Raw genomic sequence first — 19,875 nt, 5'->3', positions numbered from 1 at the left:
GCACTTGCAGTTCCCATTGCAAAAACTGTTGCAGAAGATTATTTCCCCACAGGAGCTGATAGCAGCTACGCTGTGTTGGACTAGTATCTGTAGCAGCTCCATCTCAAAAATAAAAAAATTATGCCAGAATTTTAAGGAAAAAGAATCGTATTAAACCACTGTAGCAAATATGGAAAAATAAGAAAAAACCCCTTTGATTAAGAACAATTTTTCCATATCAATTACTCTATCTGATACTCACTAATGCCAGTATTGTAGGATAGTAGCAACGTGTTCGACATGTTGTACTTGTATGACACACTATGGAAAATACTGTGGCAAGACTTGTATGAGCCCTTCAATGGAAATATTCTGTATTGTAGATAATATTGAATGTTTAACTGAGTGAGTAGAAACAAGTGGATGAGCCTGGAGGCATGGTCCATCTACTTAAGCATGCATTTGTATCTTCAAGCTAATTAATCACCCAGTTGTATACTAAAACTTACTCAATCCATTCACACAGGTGATTAAGATCTATTTAAAGGACATTTTGATACTTCACAATTTTCTATTAACCAACTTACCAAGATAATAAGAAGTGTGATCTTTGCACAGCATGCTCTGATCACAACACAATAAAAACACAGAGCATGAAGAACAGTGTGAAAACAGCAAGAAAAAACTGAAAAAATTCTCAAAAATCCTATTGATTTTACTACAAGCACAAAAGATACACCTAAGAAGATATAAGTTGAGATGCTAGCTAGTGGGTACAGAGGTAACTAACTTATACTCCTTAAACATTGGCATAAACATGTATAAAATTGGGATTTGGAATGAAGATGTGGGGTCAAAGAAGGATAGAGAATAATTTGCAATTTAAAAGCTAAGAACAGATGAGAAAACACAAGAGAACAGACAGGGAATGAAGAGAAACAAAAAAGATAATAAATGTTTCAGAAACAGTTCAAAAAATCAGAAAATATCTCCAGTGATTACACAAAAGAATAAAAAGAGAGGTGGATTTTTGGGCAAAAGAAATAGTGTTTCATAAATACATGAAATCGTGGGCATAGGACACTTCACTTTTTAATACAAATTGGCTCATTCTAAATGTAAATCATGTAAATCTCAACTGTCTTCAGATCACAGTCTTAATAAAACCAGGAATTTGTTACTTAAACATAAGAGGAAAATAAAAGGAGGAGGGGGAAACACTTCAGGAAAAAACCCTCTCAAAGATGCAGAAAAGAAAACTGGCTTGGGAGACCAAGGAGAGGGAAGGTGTTTGATACACGGACTGTGACTCCTGAGAAGAGGTTTCTGTTGCAGAAAATATGCACTGAGTACAGTTTGTTTGTATTGGCTTTGATTTTCTGTGTCCCAAGGTTGTTGGGGAGCTTTGGGTAAGGAAGAGTTTGCAGAGAGAGAACAGAGAGAACAGCAGAGAACTGCTGTTTTCTTGTTGACCTGAGGTCTGTGTTGGTTGGCATGTTTGCAGAAGTGACAACAACCACGTCATTATTAAACAAAAGCAAAAAAGCATGATCTGTGGTTCATTATGAGGATCTATTTTCCTTTTTAAGCATAAAACCACTAGACACACCTCTGCTCATGTATGCAGCAAAGGAAAGGCGCCTGTGATGGGCATATGTGGAGATGCACTAGAACCACTTCAAAAGTTTGCCAACTGGCTATTCCTACTTTGGCCCTACAAACATCAGGGGACTGCCAGAGAACAGCTCCTGCTTTATGACTCTACCCTTTGTCAATGCTTTCATTGGCAGTGAAACTTAAAACCTGGGGTGCCTCAAAATCAAGGATTTCTCCAGAAGTGACCTAATGTGGTTGGGCAAGAGCTTCAATTTCTTTTGAACCATTCAGGTTCAAATCAGAGCAAGACTGAGATTCTGCCCTGGGAATTTTCACTTTTTAACTGGTAAGGAACTCCACTTATGTAGAAGTACTGACACTGCACTGCACAAAACTCCACTAGTTCAGTGCATAAAGCTACACTAAAGGGTTTGACAATATACTGCAGTTTATACGTCACTTCCAACTTTTTTTTCCACAAGAAAGAACAATTCACCTTATTTAGGGAACCATTTTCTGCTGATCTAGAAAGCTTGTCTGAGAAAACACAGCTGGATGCCAACAATGTTTAGCACAGGATGTGTCTAAAGGAAATGTGTGGCAAGATTTAGATGTTTCCATAGAAAGTATCAGATGGGAAAAGACCTAGATGAGATCCAAATTCTCATCTGGTCAAAATGTTTTTATGTAACTACAGATGACAAGAACATTCACAATCACACCGTCTGGATGACAATGATTTTTTTGAACCTACACCACCACTTAGACATAGAAGTTTTTTCATAGTCTTAGCCAAGAGTTGTCACTTCTTTTAACACATTATTCCATGAAAACGTGAAAATGTTCTATGAACCTTCCTTTCAAGTATGGTATGGTACTGCCAATCCACACACCTGACCTAGATCTGATACTGTCTAGCAATTCCCAATTATGTAAGTTGGTATTTAAAAATAAATTCCAGTAAACCCCCCTGAATATTGCATTTGTACAAAGCATAAGAACACCGAGTATAAGTACTCCCCCCTCATGTTTTTTTCTGACAAACTTTAGCCATCAAAAGCAAATAAAACAATCTACTGAACTCATGGAAAAACTGACACACATGTTTATACTGTGTTGTCAGACTCTTCGTTGAGAAGCTGGTGCATCCGGTCACTGATCACAATGTGCTGAAAGACTTCCCTGTCACCGTCAGTCCTTTCCTGCACACTTGATTCTTTCTGCAGTCCAAGCAATAATCACTCTCACTTTCTAAAAATATCAGCATGTATCACTAAGCAGACTTGATCACACACTTAAAAAACTGAATCCCAAGTAATAATCAATAACAAAAGATATATGAACTCCATAAGCTGATTTTGCAGAAACACACCTGTTCCATGCCATCAACATCAATACATAAGCATGCTCTGTTTCAACACTTAGTTAAGATATCCAGCTTTACTGCCAGAGGTACAGCAGTACAAAAAGGACTGACACTTTTGAAAGCTGAAAGTGAGACGAGATAAAATTTAGCAAGTGATGAGTGCTAGGTGATATGAGTAACAAGATGAAGCACAAGTTTAGGAAATTTTAAGGAAAAAGATGACAGAATCACCACTCAACTTTTCTCTTCCTAATTTTCCTAAATTTTCCTAAATGCATATATTTCAGCATTTTTAACCACTGTATTTTTCCAGCAGTAAGCAAATAATTCTATTTGATAAACCCCACAAAAATGTGCAGAAGCCATCCTGAGAATTTATGTGGGGGACACAGAAGCCTTTGAACTACTTTCAATACATGCTTATAAAGAAGTGAGCCTTTGTGCCTCTGGCACAGGGACAGCCTTGGAGTCTGTACTTGGCCACACACTTACTTTACATAATTTAAAGCTTTTTAGTTTTTATTTACCGGTGTGAACAAGTGTATAATTCCCTTACTTCACATTCAGTTGCATTTTCTGAGAAAACCCCTTTCAATTTCTCATTATTTTCATCATATTAACAATATGTTCTGAAAACTTAAATAAACTCTCAGCTTTTATAACTCACTATTGACATAATCCATAAGCATACAGAGCTTGAAGCAGGGTCCATTGCAGATCCTATCTCCAGACTCTTGTTCAGTGAACAGACCTCTGAGAGGGAGGGGGTGCCCAAAAGATCATTTGGAGGCATGGGCATCCTCTCTGCCTTCCAAATCAAGGGTCTGAATCACTCTCATCTTCTTTACAGCAGCAATTGGGAAGAGCAATCACAGTTCAGCCTGTTCAAATTCAGTCTAGCTACTGTGTCACTGACAGCACATACATTTAATGATTTTTACTTGACAAGTTAGTTACAAAACCCATTAATATACTATCAAGAAGAAACATGTCAAAAGAAAACATTAAGACTGCATGCTAATTTCAGTCACCACACATGCCTAGATATTTGCCTCCTGTACTTGCTAACTGCAGAATAGAACTTACTGACTAAAAATATAACAGACACACAAACAGTGGATTTGAGGTAGTGCACACACGTGCACAACTCTTGCAGTCTCACATCAGTATCGTGATCTGACAGAGCTTTGGATTTGAAATATGCAGTGAAAGGAACATGCTAACACAAGCCTCTACCTTTCCACTGACATCATATAAGAACTATGTAATGGATGTATATCTTTGTAAGGTACAAAGACTCGCTATTTTCTAGTTCTGATCAGTGAAACATACATTTTCTTAATCCTAAATTTTCCCAGATCAAAAAATCTGCTAGCACCAATGAGCAGGTATCAGGCAAATACAAAGTGCACATGAAGATGGAGTTTGATTTGCAGTCAAGCATTTTGGGTACAGTGTCACGGCAATTTTATTTAGTAGGCATTTGAGGTAACCAACAAAATTTATTAGAGGAGGAAGGACAAGATTGCAATGTTAGAAGTTTTCCTGCTACTGTACTTCAGAAAGAAGAGACAGTAAAAAGAAAGCAGTTTATCACATCATGAAGCAGACTGTTCTGCTGTTGGACACTATTACCAAAATGGCCCATAAATTACACAGCTCTGGGAAGTTACAGTAGAAAAATGTTAGGTGAATTTGTTTAATATAATCTTTAATCTCATATCTCACTTCTGACTTTCCCATTCTTTAGAGATAATCCTTTTACTAATGAACGATAAAGTTACACAAAAGCTCAATCTAAAATGCATCCAGTAAAATCACTATATTTAAACAAATTAGCAATTTTGTGCTAGCCAAATGTTTTACAGAGAAATGACTATAAATCATCTTAAAGCACTTTTAAAAATGTCAATCAGTACGATGAAGATTTAACTTTTTACACAACAAAAAGGACACAGTCACACCAGTACCATTCCTTACATCTATGAGAGGAAGCTGGAGAAAGAATACTGAGGGACTACATATCTGGGAGTAAGGACAAAAGCTCATTGGATTGTATTTTCCAAGCTACACAGGTTTAGCTGGTGCACGCATTTTAAATCATGTTGAAGGCTGCTCAAGTGTGGAATGCTAGAAATAGTCCTAATCATGTTGAAGTTGATGGTGCAAGATAATTCCATTGACTATAAGACTTGACAATTCAGGACATGGATAAGGACAATAATTTATGCAGCATTTAAAGACATCATAAAAAAACCAAAAACCAACAAAACAAACACAGAAAACCTATTGTACAACATGTCAATTTTGGCAAGTTCTCCAAAGTCAAAGAATGTAAATCTTAAGTTGTGGTCAAAAGCGCATACTATTTCTCAAGAAAACAATTGAAGACTTTATAGTATGAGGAAAACAATACATTTTAAGTCTACTCTTAAAAGTGTTTAAATGATTTCCAGCATTCAAGGGCTCTTGCTGAGGCACAGCCCTGCCAGATGCAATGATCTGGACTAAGAGTTGCCAGACTCACAGAAAACAATTTCTGGTCAGCATTTCATGTAATCAATATGCAAAACCAGATTCAAAATTTTCCTGCCTTCAGCACCTTTAATTATTCTTCTCTCCTCTAGAAGGCAGCAAGTCAGGAGATTATTTATTGAAAGACCAGTGAAATGTTTTCCCATCAGACAATGTTAGTCACGCTGTGGGTTCCTTTTTAGGCTTTACCGTGGAGTCATAAGCCTTTTTGCCTACTGATTCTGCTTATAATGTTTTTTATGCATTTGACTAAACATAAAAAGAACAATAAAACATATATGTTGTTGCAGTGGCATCTCACAATGGCATAGATAACTCTCCTGTAATTGACGTCAGGTGAGTCAAAGGCAATAGATATAAACACGTCCTCCTTTGCATTTATATAAACATTGTTCTCGGACAATCCCATTCCTTTTGTCCATGACAACTCTGGTCAAAACATCTATTTTATTAATCAATGTTGAGGTAAATTGAGTAATTAATGGTTCTTTCTGCCTGGTTATTGAAATGATTGATTTAGAAAATAAGTCTTGGTTGAAAGACATAAGGTATATGGCAGTACTTGAATTTAAATGTAATTGTTCCTCCACTAGTTTAAGTATTTCTTTTGCCTAAGAATAAAGAAACTGCTCTTATTTTTTGTCACAGAAAAATTTTTCAGTCAGAACAGTTAGAAATAAAAACTTACTACCTTCCTTCCTTCTTTTCATTAAATTCCCCTGTGGATTAAGAACTACCACTGTATTCTTGTCTTTATCTGTTTTATCCTGAAAAAGACTGAGAAAAATCTAGTAGATTATCAACGTTGAGCTGTTTGAAAGAGCTAGAAATACTGCTCTATTATCACAGCAGGAATTTCCTAAGTGATGAGTTCATCATAGGATGCACAGACAGTCTCCTGGAAGGTAGAATAAAGGCTGTACCTTAAACTCAAAGGTAGTGAATCCTCATTTTGAATTGGTGCCAGGTCATGTTTTGCCACACAAAGATATTAAAAATGTAATGCCAGTATTAACGAGAGATTTGGCACACAAAACATGAAAAATGTTACAGATTGTGCTGACAGTGTGACACTATGTTTTCCTGGATGTAATCTGGGTATCATGAGAGTAAGTTTGGAGCACTAATGAGAAGAATGATATTGAACTGGAAGAGCTGCTAAATATGCAGTAGCCACAGGGTTCCTGGAGTGAACTGGAACTGAAATGAAAACTGCAATTCTGAAAGTAACAGAGGGTAAACTAGGCACAAATATAGAAGGAAGAGAATCTCAGTAGGCAAAACTTGTTTCTGGTATCACGCTTGCCAGGACATGAATGGCTTTTCTAACCCTACTCTGTTTATCCCTGAAGTTCTTTTAAAGAGGAGCATGAATCTTGAGCTTAAAGAGGCACATATCATAAATGAGTTTCAAAACTGACTGGAGAAAGCAATGTATAAAAGTTGAACAGACAACCTTGTTAGGTGTCAGAACTAAAATACATATTGGAGATAACAAAGATCATCCTCTCTCTTCAAGGTTCCTGGATTTTTGGTGTTGATATTGTTGATTTTTGCTGGCCTCCTATTTGTATCAGCTACAGTTAGTGATCCTCATACGAAATGATTATAAAATTGCTTGACATTGGGTTCTTCTTTGGCCATCTCTGTTGGAATTCTTGGCATTTGCACTATAGGTCTAGACAGGAGACATGCACCCAAATAACTCTGATAGTCAAGAAAATCTGTGAGCGTGCTAGGTGTTCACTTATTGAGACAAAAATCACAAACATATATATATATATACAGCCATCGTAAAAGTGTTACCATCACTAGAACTTAAAACACTGTTATCTAATTTATCTCTTCAGCATGCCAGTGAATGTCCTTGTTCAACAATTCTCAGTAGCTTCTAGTGTTGTCTCTGGTAACCTGGCTCCTGTTAAGCTGCTAACATCTTTAATTAACTTTTATTTTATACATAAAATTCACAACTGAAGTGATACTTAATTTTACAATTCTATGAAAGGGTGAGATACAGAAGAAAGCAGCAGCCAAGCTACTTGTCTTTACAAGTATGATAACTGAGGGAATAACACCATAACTCTGAAGCTCCATATTATAACTTTACCCCAGCTGCCATTTATTTCCACTGTACTCCAGATTCATGCTGTTAACAGGAATGCAGAGAGGAAAATTTCAAGGTGGAGTAGACTTATCCCTTTTTCTTCCCCAATACAGTACAGTTTAATACTATCAATACTTGGAGATAATGCATAATTCAGTTTGTCTCATATTAATATATAGTACAAGGGAAAAAGCAAAGAAAATTTAACCCATGAAGACAGAGGCCTACTCCACACAAAGTCCTCCTCTACTCCACCTGAGACAAGGAAATACACTAAAGAAACCAGAGTTGTTTTTATTTTTTCCCTTCCTCTCCACTGTCAATATAGGGATACAAAAAAATAAAACAGCACATTCTTTGGGATTGAGAACTACGTCAAGCAGAAATTACTTCTAATTTTTAGCAACAGGGAACTTGTTTTTGGATGTACTTGAAAAATGTACTCCAAATGAGGATTATTATTATTTTCTTTACAGATTAAAATAATCATTTTTGACTAAAGTAATACATCATGGTTTGCAAACAGCACCAAAAAAAAAAAAAAGTTACCATCCAGAGCAACTACTACTATCTGTTTCTCCCTGCTATTTTAACTTATTTAATTCAGCCTTTACAATAAGCACACAAAGGAGTAAATCTAACCTACATTCAGTACAAGGATTAAACCCAGGAAATAATTTCATAAAGTTCTACAAGAAAAATGACTTAACTGTTGAGGACAATGCAGCTCTAATGTGTTTCATAACCAATGTCTTACCGACTGTAAGAGGGTCAGTGCACATGTCACTTCTGTTTTCCTTCCATGCCAGCAGGTACTTGAGGCTGAGGGGATCTTCTGCTGCTACACGACTGTTAAATGCCACCATCAGCTGATGAGCCTTTGCAATGCCACAGTAAGCCTTTGTTTCATCCACTAAGGGCACACTGTTTAAAGTTTTGGCTGCCTCAGAAGCCTGACTGAAATATTCCAAAGCTTCAACATAGTTCCCCTAGTAAAGAAGAGGGGAAAAAAAGAAAATAAATTTCAAAACTACTTGTAGTCACCTGTATTTTACCTTGACATTAGAGCCTGCTCCTCTGGTACCTCAGAGATGTTGCAGCGGAGAGCTCAGCTCACAGAATGACTCATGGCAGGGCATTAAGCAAATCACTCTCCCTTGCTGTTTCTTGACCCCTAAAATCCAGATGAGCACTGCTCATATCTTTCTCAGGAACTGAATTGTTTCTTGGTTTTCTGTGCAGTATTTTGAACACACAAACGCAAGAATATCAGTGCTTAAGTATTAATTCTGATTCCAGCCAGGACATTTAGGAATTATCGCTATTGTTTCATTATATTCAACACATCTGTGGGAGGAAAGGTCCTAATTTTTGGTGGTACTATATTTTTAGAAAATAAATCCTAAAAGTAGGAGGAAATCACAATGAAGTGATAGACCTAGAGCACTGAAAAGAACAGAAATTAAAACCTATACATTTTTGGGTGAAGAAAAGGGTATACGAAACCCCAGGAATTACTCCTAATATCAAAAAAGATAAGCAGTTGGAGAAATGTATGTCACTGCTGCTAAATAAAATACCAAAATAATTTCCCTCTTTATCCTCCAGAATACAGAAATCCAATATTTATGAACCCAGTAAAAAGGAGTATAAACTACAGCATATAGTACATTAAGAAGAATTAAAAAAGCATAACAAGAACGATTTTTTATGTGATATATAGAAGAAAAACCTTCCTCAAATTCTTGACCAAAGGGGAAGAAAAAGAAAACTACAGAAAATCATAGTAGGCTGAAGGATACTGCTGAAAAATGAAAATAATATATTTTAAATTGGTATATTTCTTCATCTTTTGCATATTTCTTCTTTTCCGTGAATCTACTTTGAGTAAGCATCAGAGTCAAAAGAAGAGCTGGAGGAGTGAGCTTCTAATTTAAAATGTAACATACCACCAAACCAAAAGGAAGCATATATGAAAGACTTGAAGAAATCTAAAGATGAAGAGGTTAAATTGCTGGGAAATACGTAACATGTATCATTAAAACTAGGTAGTATAATCCAGCCTTGAGAAGTAGTACAGTGGTATGGCAGTGGGCAGTAACTTCATGCTCTAGTACCAGTTTTGTCTAATGTTTAATTATTATAGAAAAAAATCAGATAAGAAGTTTTTCAAGACTGTCAAAAAGGAAAGAAAGGAGGGTTTTTGCAAGGCTTTAAGGAATTTCAAAGGGACAAAGTAATAATACCTGAGTGGTTATGACATACGGTGATAGCAAATGACATGGATTCTTTAGAAATTGAGAGATATTTCATACTGCCTGAACTGTTTGAAACTTTTAGTGGGTTCTAGCTCAGGAAAGTCACCTTGAAATAACATGCCCAGCTCTGCAATGTCTTCTCCTAAATGCAAAACTGCTTTAATATCTGGTAAGGTCAAACAAAATACTAGCATGCATCAAGAATTCAGGGGAGAAAGAGAGAGTAGATACAATCTACTTAAATAAACAGTGTATTAGTGAAACTGGATAAAATAAGTATATGCCAAACAGCAAATATAAACTGGGAATAGACTAAGAACTGCTATCAACTACAATAAAAGAATAAGGATGAACTGAACATAACTGAAGAGCAAGAAATTTAAAAATTATTCCAGATAGCTCTCCCTTCTTAGTGGATTGTTTATGGTGGCAACCCTGATCCTAAACCTACTAAGAAGAAAGTAGGATATCCTTGTGAAAAAACCAAAATCAACAAACAAGACAAGGCAAAAAATAAAAGGTCTTCCTGGGAGCAGCTCCTTATGGAACTGTTTACACCTTACTCTGAAGGAATTAGTTCTGGCTGTTGTCAGAGTTAGACAAACTTCTTGAGTGAGATTCTATATGTCTGTCATCAACACTTAGCTATAGCCTGCCTGCTCCCTGGAATACACCTTCCATTTTGCCCAGTGGTGTAGAATTCTGCTGCCATGATGACAAAAAATTCACGACTGAAAACATTTTCAGAGTTGTCTTATCCTTTCACACTCAGCTTGATTTAGTATTATTGAAATTCCCTTCTGCACAGACACCAGGAGGAGAGACTCCAACTGATTCCTGCTGCACTTGATAACAACTTTTGGGATCAAAATTCGTATAACTGCTAAAATGTGCCTGTAATTAGAAAAGGAGAAAAGAGAGAAATGTGGGTAATCTTTATGTTTTTGTTTAATACAGTAGGAGAGCAGAATTAGAATTAGAATGAGAACACAGCAACAAGTAAAGAACGATAATTCTTAGGATAATAGACAAAAAGCTGAAACATCTACCTAACTACCATACTCATGAGAACTGTAACAGGTTAAGTGATGCAATTAGTGAGAGGAATCCAGCAAATCAGACCAAGAAACTTGAGAAAAGTGAAACGAGAAATGACAGAGTGTGCCATGCTAACTTCATCAGAGTTTGCATTTCAAGTAAGCAACCTGTTTAGCAAACTGGGAGAAATGAGACCTAATATTTGTGCATAACACAAACCCAGAGATTTTAGGAAACAAGAAACATCTGGGTAATCCAATCATGGCTAGAAAGCAAACTGAGTGTACAGCATTAAACAAAGACAGTGATGGTGATGGAGTAGCGAGATGACAGAACCGTAAAGACACAGCAACAGTAAGGACAGAGCAAAGTGAATGTGGTCAATGCCACTTTGAGGAGAACAGTAAGAGTTATACCCCAGTTTACTAAAGGTCCACAAGGATAGATCTGGATATAAATAGAGATATTTTAATTAGATGAGAATAATACAACTGCAAATTGTATTACTAGGGAAGTACAGAGTTGAATAAAAATACCCTAATAATGACTTAGAGAATATTGGTGATGACAGCTGACACCAGCAGGCAGCAAACCAAAAGAGGAAATGTTAATTTAGACTCAGTTTTGGTAAACATCGCTGACTATGCAGAAAAAAGTGGTATAGAAAATAGAGAATTTCAAACTTTCAGAGTTTTTTAATTTATGTTTACATCACATATTTTATATAAATTAATAAATTAAGTCACTGTACTTGCGCCCTCTTACACTACTACCCCGGCTCAAGGCAGCAAATTCTGAACTGAGAATTTAAAGAACAATCAAAAAGAGGTTGCTTGTCAAAATATCTACTCTTATAGAATTGATTATTATCAGTGGTAGCACAAGGAATGAAATGCAGAAGTAGTTAGACAGAATTAGCTAATTATTTTTCAAATTTGGAGTAGAATAATTAAGCACAGTGTCACACCACCCTGCTTTCTTCTAAGTTTCAGATCCATTTTAAAGTTGTCAAAGACTTAAAAACTAAATTTTCCATGGGAAATTCAGCATTTATGCTAAGAACATATGTAAATAAGAAATTCTCAGGTTAATTTAGAGATTACAGAGTAAAAAAATTTTTCTACTCCTTATGAAATAAAAACAGGACAACAATTTTGGTAGCAGAAGTTCTCTGTAAGAGGAATCCAGAAAAAAAGCACATTTGGGTGTAGTACAAGTCAAAAGGGACAAGTCTGTTCAATATCTTACACTTACAACTTATGACCAAAAAATAGACAACAGAGGTTAGAAAGGGTAATTTTGAAAGGGTATTTCTATTTTTATTTCATTCATAGTAAAAGCGTTTCCTAATCTCCATATTGTCCTGTCTGCAGAACAAATTCTTATTACTTATTGTATTTAAATCATTCTGTGCAGCATTTCAGCTCTAAATTAGGAGTTAAAGGGCTCAACAAGAATGTTTCACTTCTGCAGTAATGTTTCTAAGCCTTGTGATTTCAAAACCCAAGGGCTACTGCAGTACAAGCACTGCATCCCTAGACACAGTAAGGGAAGTAAGTACGGAAAACACTACCCAGACAGGTAGCCAACAGAACTGTTCTGAAACTGGCACATGGGTCTGAAAGAAGCACTTCAAAAGACCTCAGAAACTCTGATAAAGGGAGTGTGTTAGTGTGTTAGTTACCTCCAGCTTAATATTTTCCATCACTGCCCATCTATTGATTTAAACAGTGCAGATCAAAGCTGGATGGAGGCATACGCAAGAGAAAGGGCTTCCACTACTAGCACAGACCTTTGACAAACTATTTGCAACTAGCACCCATTTCATAAATTTGGCTGAGAGAATGTAGACAAGAAATCAAGCTAAGAGTAAAAACAGCTCATTAGTATGCAATGCAGCATACATTAATGTATGTTGCAATAAAATTTCATTTGCATTAACTGATGACTCTTTATGGGATGTATGGCCCCAATGATAACTTGGATACAGATTTTTTTGCAACAAGTTTATCATGATCTGAATTTGGAGGTTTTATTCATCTATTCTAGAACAAAACTCTACGTGCTAAATATGGCGTGAAATTTCCACCTTCTCAAAAAAAATTAAGGTATATTTTATTTAGTCAAACGGTGCCTTCTCATCTGGTAACTCTTGTAAGCAGTACCTTGATCAAATCCTCCTGGGTCATGTCCCATGCAAAACCAGATTTTTACCACAAAGTAAACCAAATCATTGAGATCATTACTGCAATCACTACTTACTCTTTCATTGTGAAGTTTCCCAAGTAATACATTTGCATCCACCACACTTTGGCTTAGATGAGCGTTCTCAGCATCCTTCATGAACTCTCCCAAGTACTTCAAAGTTTCAGCTGACTTTCCCTGACTGAAGAAAAGAACAAGGACAAAATTAAATATTTACTCAGATGGCTTCTCCAGGTGCTGAAGACCTGTGCCTTTATTCTGAGGTAACTTTACTTTGTGACGACTCCTCCATGACTGAATTTTATTTTCAAATGGCCTCTAGCACTACCCACGCTGAGCCCAGTGAGACTAGTCTACACAGAATGTCTGAGGGTAGAACTGAATCCTCCCAGTAGAAAAAACAAAATTTTTCTTCAGAATATTGGGTCATATTTTAAATCCAAGAATGAAAATGCAGGTGATGATTTAACAGGGATTTTTAACTTTTCATTATTTAAATTTTTTTCTACAGAGAAGCTGATAACATTCTAAAAACAAGTGGACCCCACAATCTGACAAAACAATGGAAGAGGTAAGAAGGCTGTTTTTTCAGTAAGACTTTTTGTGCTGCTGTCATTCAGAGCTGCCATTTCATGCTCTAGAACCCTAGTGGTGAGCTCCATAACAGCACTGTCTCTCAGTTCTGAGGGTGACAGCCTTTCCCTGAGTGTAATACTGCACTTTGGCTGGGTGCAGCAAAGGTTGCCAGGGTCACACAGCCAAACCTATAAACTGTGGATTGGAGGTGCCACCCCCAAATCCCAGAGAGATCAGAGCAACCTGAGGTCATAGCTGAATCTAAGCTGAAAATTGGCTAATGCACTTTGACAATAGCAGTTGCAGATTTCCCTTTTTTTTTTTTAATAAAGCCACTCACATTAACAATATAAGACCTCAGCAGCATGATTGCAAGGTGTAAGATGGACATCTGTGTTTGCTTGTAAGGCACTGTGCTCTTTTCCCTTTAAGGCTGAAGTGTTACTCCAGCTGACCTCAATATTAGCCATGAACTTGAGTTACTAATGTAGGAGCGTAGCATGCTAAATGTCAAGGCACCAAGCAAGGCAGAGAATCCAGTCCTAATTAAGAAATTCACAGAAATAGAAGTTTCTGTAAATGATAAAGAGTTATGATTTATTTTCTCACCATTTTAAACCACCTTCAAATTATATTCCTGCAGCAAATTACTGCCAGGCATTTATTTACGTTACAGGTTTTTTATAAACTATATTAGGGAGATGTGCTTTCAAAGTCTGGCAGAAGTCTGCACTTCCCTGTTTTATGCTATCAGAGTAATTATAACAGGGTAGAGCCTGTCACAAAACAGGAAATACAGCAAAGCTTAGCTGCAAATTTACAATATTGCAGTGACTATCTGTATGTGACTGAGATGGGTAAGATTGCTACAAAAGGATGCTACAACATTGCAAACTAACATTTTTGGAATGTTCAAGTATATGCTACTGTAAAGCTTAGTTGTCAATAAGGAGACTTGGATATACTAAATTTCCCTAAATTAAGTATTTTAATACCATGAGAATACAAAAAAACCCCCTGGACTGTAAACATTTACCAAATGTCAAAAAGCTTCTAAATTTTAGAATTAGAAACATATATTTTTTAATCTATTTTTTTCCTAAGAAGAGAAAATCAAATGTTTCCCTGCAGAAATACAGCATATGATTTATATAAGTTAAAGGACAAGGTTAAAGTGTTAGACAAATATTAATTCCAGTTTTTCTAGCTTTCTATATGCAGTGCACAGGTGCAACTTGAAGAGCATATTATATGGTATAATCATTAAATCCATTCAACCAGACCTTTGAGAGTTAAAAACATATATTCTGAGGAAAAGGACTCCTTGGTCCAAGGAATGAGAATGAAACAGTGCAGAATATTTGTGTATCAAGGTGATTCCAGTTTCCAATTGGGAAAACAGGACTGTTAACACCCACATCCCCTGACAACTGTCCAATTATGTATATCACACTTGGCCTACTGTTTGCAGTAGAAGTAATCAATAAAGGATGTGGTTGAGTGAACATAGATTTTGGTTGAACCAATGCATGAAAACTTAATCATTTACTCAGAGTGGAGAAATCAAATAGAGCAGAGATGAAACAGCCACTGAGGGGTTTGTTGATTGTGCCACCAAGTTTGTGGGCTAGAGGATGAAAGTAATAAAGCAAATGGAATCAGTGACAGGAGAAAATGTAAAAAGGCTTTCTTAATTTCATGAATTAATAGAAATGTTTTGATGTATTTTTGGCCATTTTTTATATTTCAAATAAAAACCTATGCTGCACATATAGGAAATATGAAAATTGCTAGGGCATATAACCTCTTTCAGGAAAACAGAAACCAATTTGATACATATCAGAAAGGTATTTCTCACTGTTAGAACTTCACTTATGCCAGCTAGCAATTGGTTGGTACAGTTTGACAATTTTACTTGAAGAGCACTGCAGCTCTAAGAGCACTGCATATTTAAAGTATGCTAGAAGGATTACTGAAACACTTCATCCTGCACAGGATCTGATAACATGATAACAGGCCTTTCCTACTCAAAGGGCTAATATTTTATAGTTCCTTCAAAAATCTACATGTTATTTTATACAGCCATATACTTTCTACCTCCTTAGACATCACCTTCCTAAATGCATAAAATGTAATTTCCTAAAGATATAGTCATTCATGATCCCACAGAACAGTTATGATGACTTCAGCAGAAGAGATTACACATCTACAGCAACTCATTTTCCAGTTTCATGTTAAAATGCCCTATGAGATTTTTACCCCTATTAGACTTTTATGAAAATATGCACCTTTTATAGGATTGCTCATGTGATGGAATTGGATGTATAAATCATGTGTCCACAAGAAGTCATTACCATGGTGGACACCAGCAGAATAAGTCAAGAACATGATGCTATTATGTCAGATTTTTTTCCCTGGAAAATGACATGCCTAAATGCACATGATAGAGATTTTCGGTTTCCTGTGGTCTCTGGAAACATCTGCAGCAAAAATTTCACAAAATATTCCAAAGCCACAGACAGATTCTGAGCTATTCAGGAGGGCTCGGTCACTTTCTCCATCCTGTCATGAGGAAATCAGTGCAAATTCTCATAGATGTTATGACTATAACACATTATTTCTGTGAAAGAGCCATCTTTTCTTTGTAAAGACATTATCCATAAAATTTAAAATTATTTGCACAGGTCTAGCCTAGATCAGGTAAAAATACTAGTAAAAAAAAAAAATGAACAAGTTGAATATGGAGATTCAGCCACCATCGGTGACCGAATAAATTCATGCATTTATCCAATATGTATGTACTATGTCCAGCTCAGGAGCATCTCAGCACAGAATGGATATGGACCTGTTGAGTGGGTGCAGAGGAAGCCACAAAGATGATCAGAGGACTGGAGCACCTCTCCTGTGAGGACAGGATGAGACAGTTGGGTTTGTTCAGTCTGGAGACGCCTCTCTGGAGATCTTACAGTATCTAAAGTGAGCTTGTAATAAAGACGGAGGCAACCTGTTTAGCAGGACCTGTTGCAATAGGACGAGGGGTAATGGTTTGAAACTGAAGGAGGTTTGATTTAGATTAGATATAAGGGAGAAATATTTTACAACGGGAGTGGTAAAACATGGGAACAGGTTGCCCAGAGAGGTGGTAGATGCCCCATTCCTGGAAACATTCAAGGCCAGGCAGGATGGGGCTTTGAGTAACCTTTTCTAGTTGAAGATGTCCCTACTTCTTGCAGGGGGGCTGGACTAGATGACCTCTGAAGATTCTTTTCAACCCAAACTATTTTATGAATCCATCATTCTATGATTCACAGCTGCCCAGACTGTTCTACATCAAGTTTCTCAAATGACTGAAAGTTGCTGAGAATCATCATGACGTTTTGCAGGGTTGAACAGTTAATGCCTATCATATACCTAAACCTGTTCAAAGCAAGTACATATGTAAGGTGTTTAATTTGGTAAATGTTCTCATTGCACAACTACCAGATGTGTTTTTTAAAAATATGATTGCCATTTTCCAGAGAAAGGGTTTATATTTGGGTCTTCACTGCAATAGATTAGCAGTTAAATCCCTGATCCTATACATGAAATTGAGTTCCTCCTTCACTTGAATCAATTGGAATGTTCCTCTTCCATGAGAATGCCTTAAATACTAAACTGGGGAGTCTTACTGCTCCTTGTATTCCCTCTCATTGCTTCTTACCTACAGTTTTCCCTCTTTTTCAAATTACAAACTGGAAAGCAGTGAATCTGTTCATTCCTGAGTAGCTAAAGAATGTTGCCAGAAAGTGTGGAGTACAGATGTGATGCAGCATAAAATCACTAGTCATTCCTTCTTTAGCTCTGCTTTTAAGATAAAGATTTGGATTGGCATGGTCTATCAGACAAAGGATTTAGCAACCTGACTTCAGAAGCATCACCAAATCTGTAAGGTCTGAGTAAATAAATACATGTGCCCTCACTTCAGAATGCCTAAATCACACAGGGAGGAAATTAATATACGTGGTTTACTAGGAATGTTCTCTTGACTGTCTTAACCCACCCTCTACCCAGACTGATGCTTTCTGGGAATACAAGGAGCCCACAAATGCTACTGAGAGCTCAGACAACTTTGTACTCATTGCAAAGCCACTCTTTGTAACAGCTGGTTTTCCAGCAACTAAATCTTTCTTGATTAGGCTTAAGATGGTTTTGAAAACTAGTTTTGACCTGGTATTCTTAGTCTGTTCTATGTCCTTTTTAATATCTTATCCCATGCCCTTATTTAGGATGCTCAGAATACAGGCAGCCACGAATTGTGTATCAGAGAGCTGAAGACAACTGTGGCTGTGGCTGGTCCCTATATGCTCTGAAAGGCCAATGGACAAGGGGTCTAACTCAAAGAGGAGAATTTGCTCTGCACACTGAAATAAACCTGGTGACAAGTCCTTCTCCATAAACAATTTGCCAACCTCTATCATGTTATCATATGCACTGAAGTCCCCAAACACAGGATGAATCAAGAAACAGCTGCAACCTTCATTTTAAGCTCTTTTCCCTCTTACTTCATATGATAACAGTATTAGACTACTTCGTGTCAAAATTATTTATGTCAGAAGCTGAAGTCGTTTCAAACTAATTAATCTGGAAGATTTTAATGCCAGATGCTGAAACAAAAATACTGAACACAAGCATCGTATTTGCAACAAATGTAGTTACACATGCACAAGCCAGAAATGCCTCCACAGAAGAAGTGAGTGCAATAAAATAAATGGAAACTTACAGTTCAGAAAATTTTACACTGAGACACTCTCTGAAACTTGCGACATTCTTCAACTTTTCCTGTCTTTTTTTAACTTGGAAAATAGGCCTGCATTTCTATTTTCAGTAAGGCCCCTCTTAAACTTGTGGGGGAAAAAAAACCCCCAACAACTTAAAAATCCTCCAAAATGTGGAACCAGAAGGACATATTATAGTTTACAGGCAAAGAAAAGCTAGGACCACACACTTTAAAAAATGTGTACCAGTTTAAAGTAACTTTCAATGAAAGGGTCACTTACTGCAAGAAGGGCACTGCTTAAAATTTAAGCAGTCAGTAATGGGAAGCGACAGACCTCTAACAATCTAAGTCTTTCACACTTGAATGAATCTGCACTGACAGTCAGACAAGGATGTGCTAACCTACCTTGCCAGGATCTTGGCTGCAGCTGCATATGCTCTGCCTAGGCCAGCAGAATCATGAAGCGCTGTGAATATTGCTAAAGAGGTGTTCAAAATCTGTGAAACAGGAAAATAAAACTGAGTAAATAATATGATAATAATTTCCACTTTTTTTTTCTTTTTTTCCCCCCAGTCTCTCTGTCCACATGGAACACAAAATTAAAGCTTTTCCCCTTCTGCATCTGTTCTCTACGTAGACATAATGGGACTAGGGTTTTGATCATTACTTATAGTTGTTTGAAACCACTCAATAATTACAAATCAGAAAGACGCAATTTGTATTTAATTTAAATCTCTGTATTTTGGCAATGTGCAAAAATCAAAGAGGTACTACCTGTTTCGCAATATAAATTTCCCTATTCATAATTTAAACTATTTTAAGAGCCTGTGCCTTTATCAGTTTCTGAGAATATCTTAGACAGTATCCTATCTTAAGAACAGTATCCTTTCCATTCATAGTGTTTTAGAAGGATATGCTGAAATACAACTTGGTATTTTTTTCCTTTCTTTAATCTGCCACAAATTATTTTAGTACAATTCAGATGCCCAAAAACTGAGGATGTTATAGCTTATACATTTAATCTATGTTGACCCAAAGTATTGTAGATAACGCTGTTATTTTCTGAGCAATTATTCACACACAAGCAATTGGTTAACATTAGTTTGGAATGTACTCTGTTATCATGAACCTTCCCATAACTGAAGGCTTACAGCTGCTGCACAAAAACATATGATCTTAATTCAATTTAACACTGACATCACCTGTATTGCAGAATTTCTTTTCTCATCCATTTTTTTTTCAATGGTGATGACAGGAGAGTGCATATAAAATTAAATCTTATTCTTTCCCCATCCTCTTTGTTGTTTGACCCAATCTATTACACACATGAGAAAACAGGAAATCTCCAAAGACTCTCTATGGAAATCCTTTTTGCACATTTCCAAGAAAGGAGTAGGGAATGTCATTTACCAGCTCTAAAGGGGGATGGGAGACGCCCAGGGACACATGACAGTATCCT

The 19,875-nt window shown here is 36.6% G+C and overlaps 1 protein-coding gene across 1 annotated transcript in view; it reads right to left on the bottom strand.

Moving 5' to 3' along the window:
- The window catches only part of TTC29 (tetratricopeptide repeat domain 29), a 383,434-nt gene that overhangs the window by 40,249 nt on the left and 323,310 nt on the right, over window positions 1-19,875 (bottom strand). Inside the window, exons 11-13 of the mRNA XM_050327269.1 lie at window positions 18,822-18,913; window positions 13,142-13,265; window positions 8,341-8,572 (exon numbers count right to left, since the gene is read on the bottom strand). Coding sequence (XP_050183226.1) covers window positions 8,341-8,572; window positions 13,142-13,265; window positions 18,822-18,913 — 448 coding nt within the window. The remainder of the gene's footprint in view (window positions 1-8,340; window positions 8,573-13,141; window positions 13,266-18,821; window positions 18,914-19,875) is intronic.

The sequence above is a fragment of the Myiozetetes cayanensis genome, unplaced genomic scaffold (assembly GCF_022539395.1).
Source record: "Myiozetetes cayanensis isolate MyiCay16 unplaced genomic scaffold, myiCay2020 scf33, whole genome shotgun sequence".
In the NCBI taxonomy this organism is placed as follows: Eukaryota; Metazoa; Chordata; class Aves; order Passeriformes; family Tyrannidae; genus Myiozetetes; species Myiozetetes cayanensis.
Note: the sequence above shows the minus strand (reverse complement) of the source record. Positions and strands in the feature narration are given on the sequence as shown.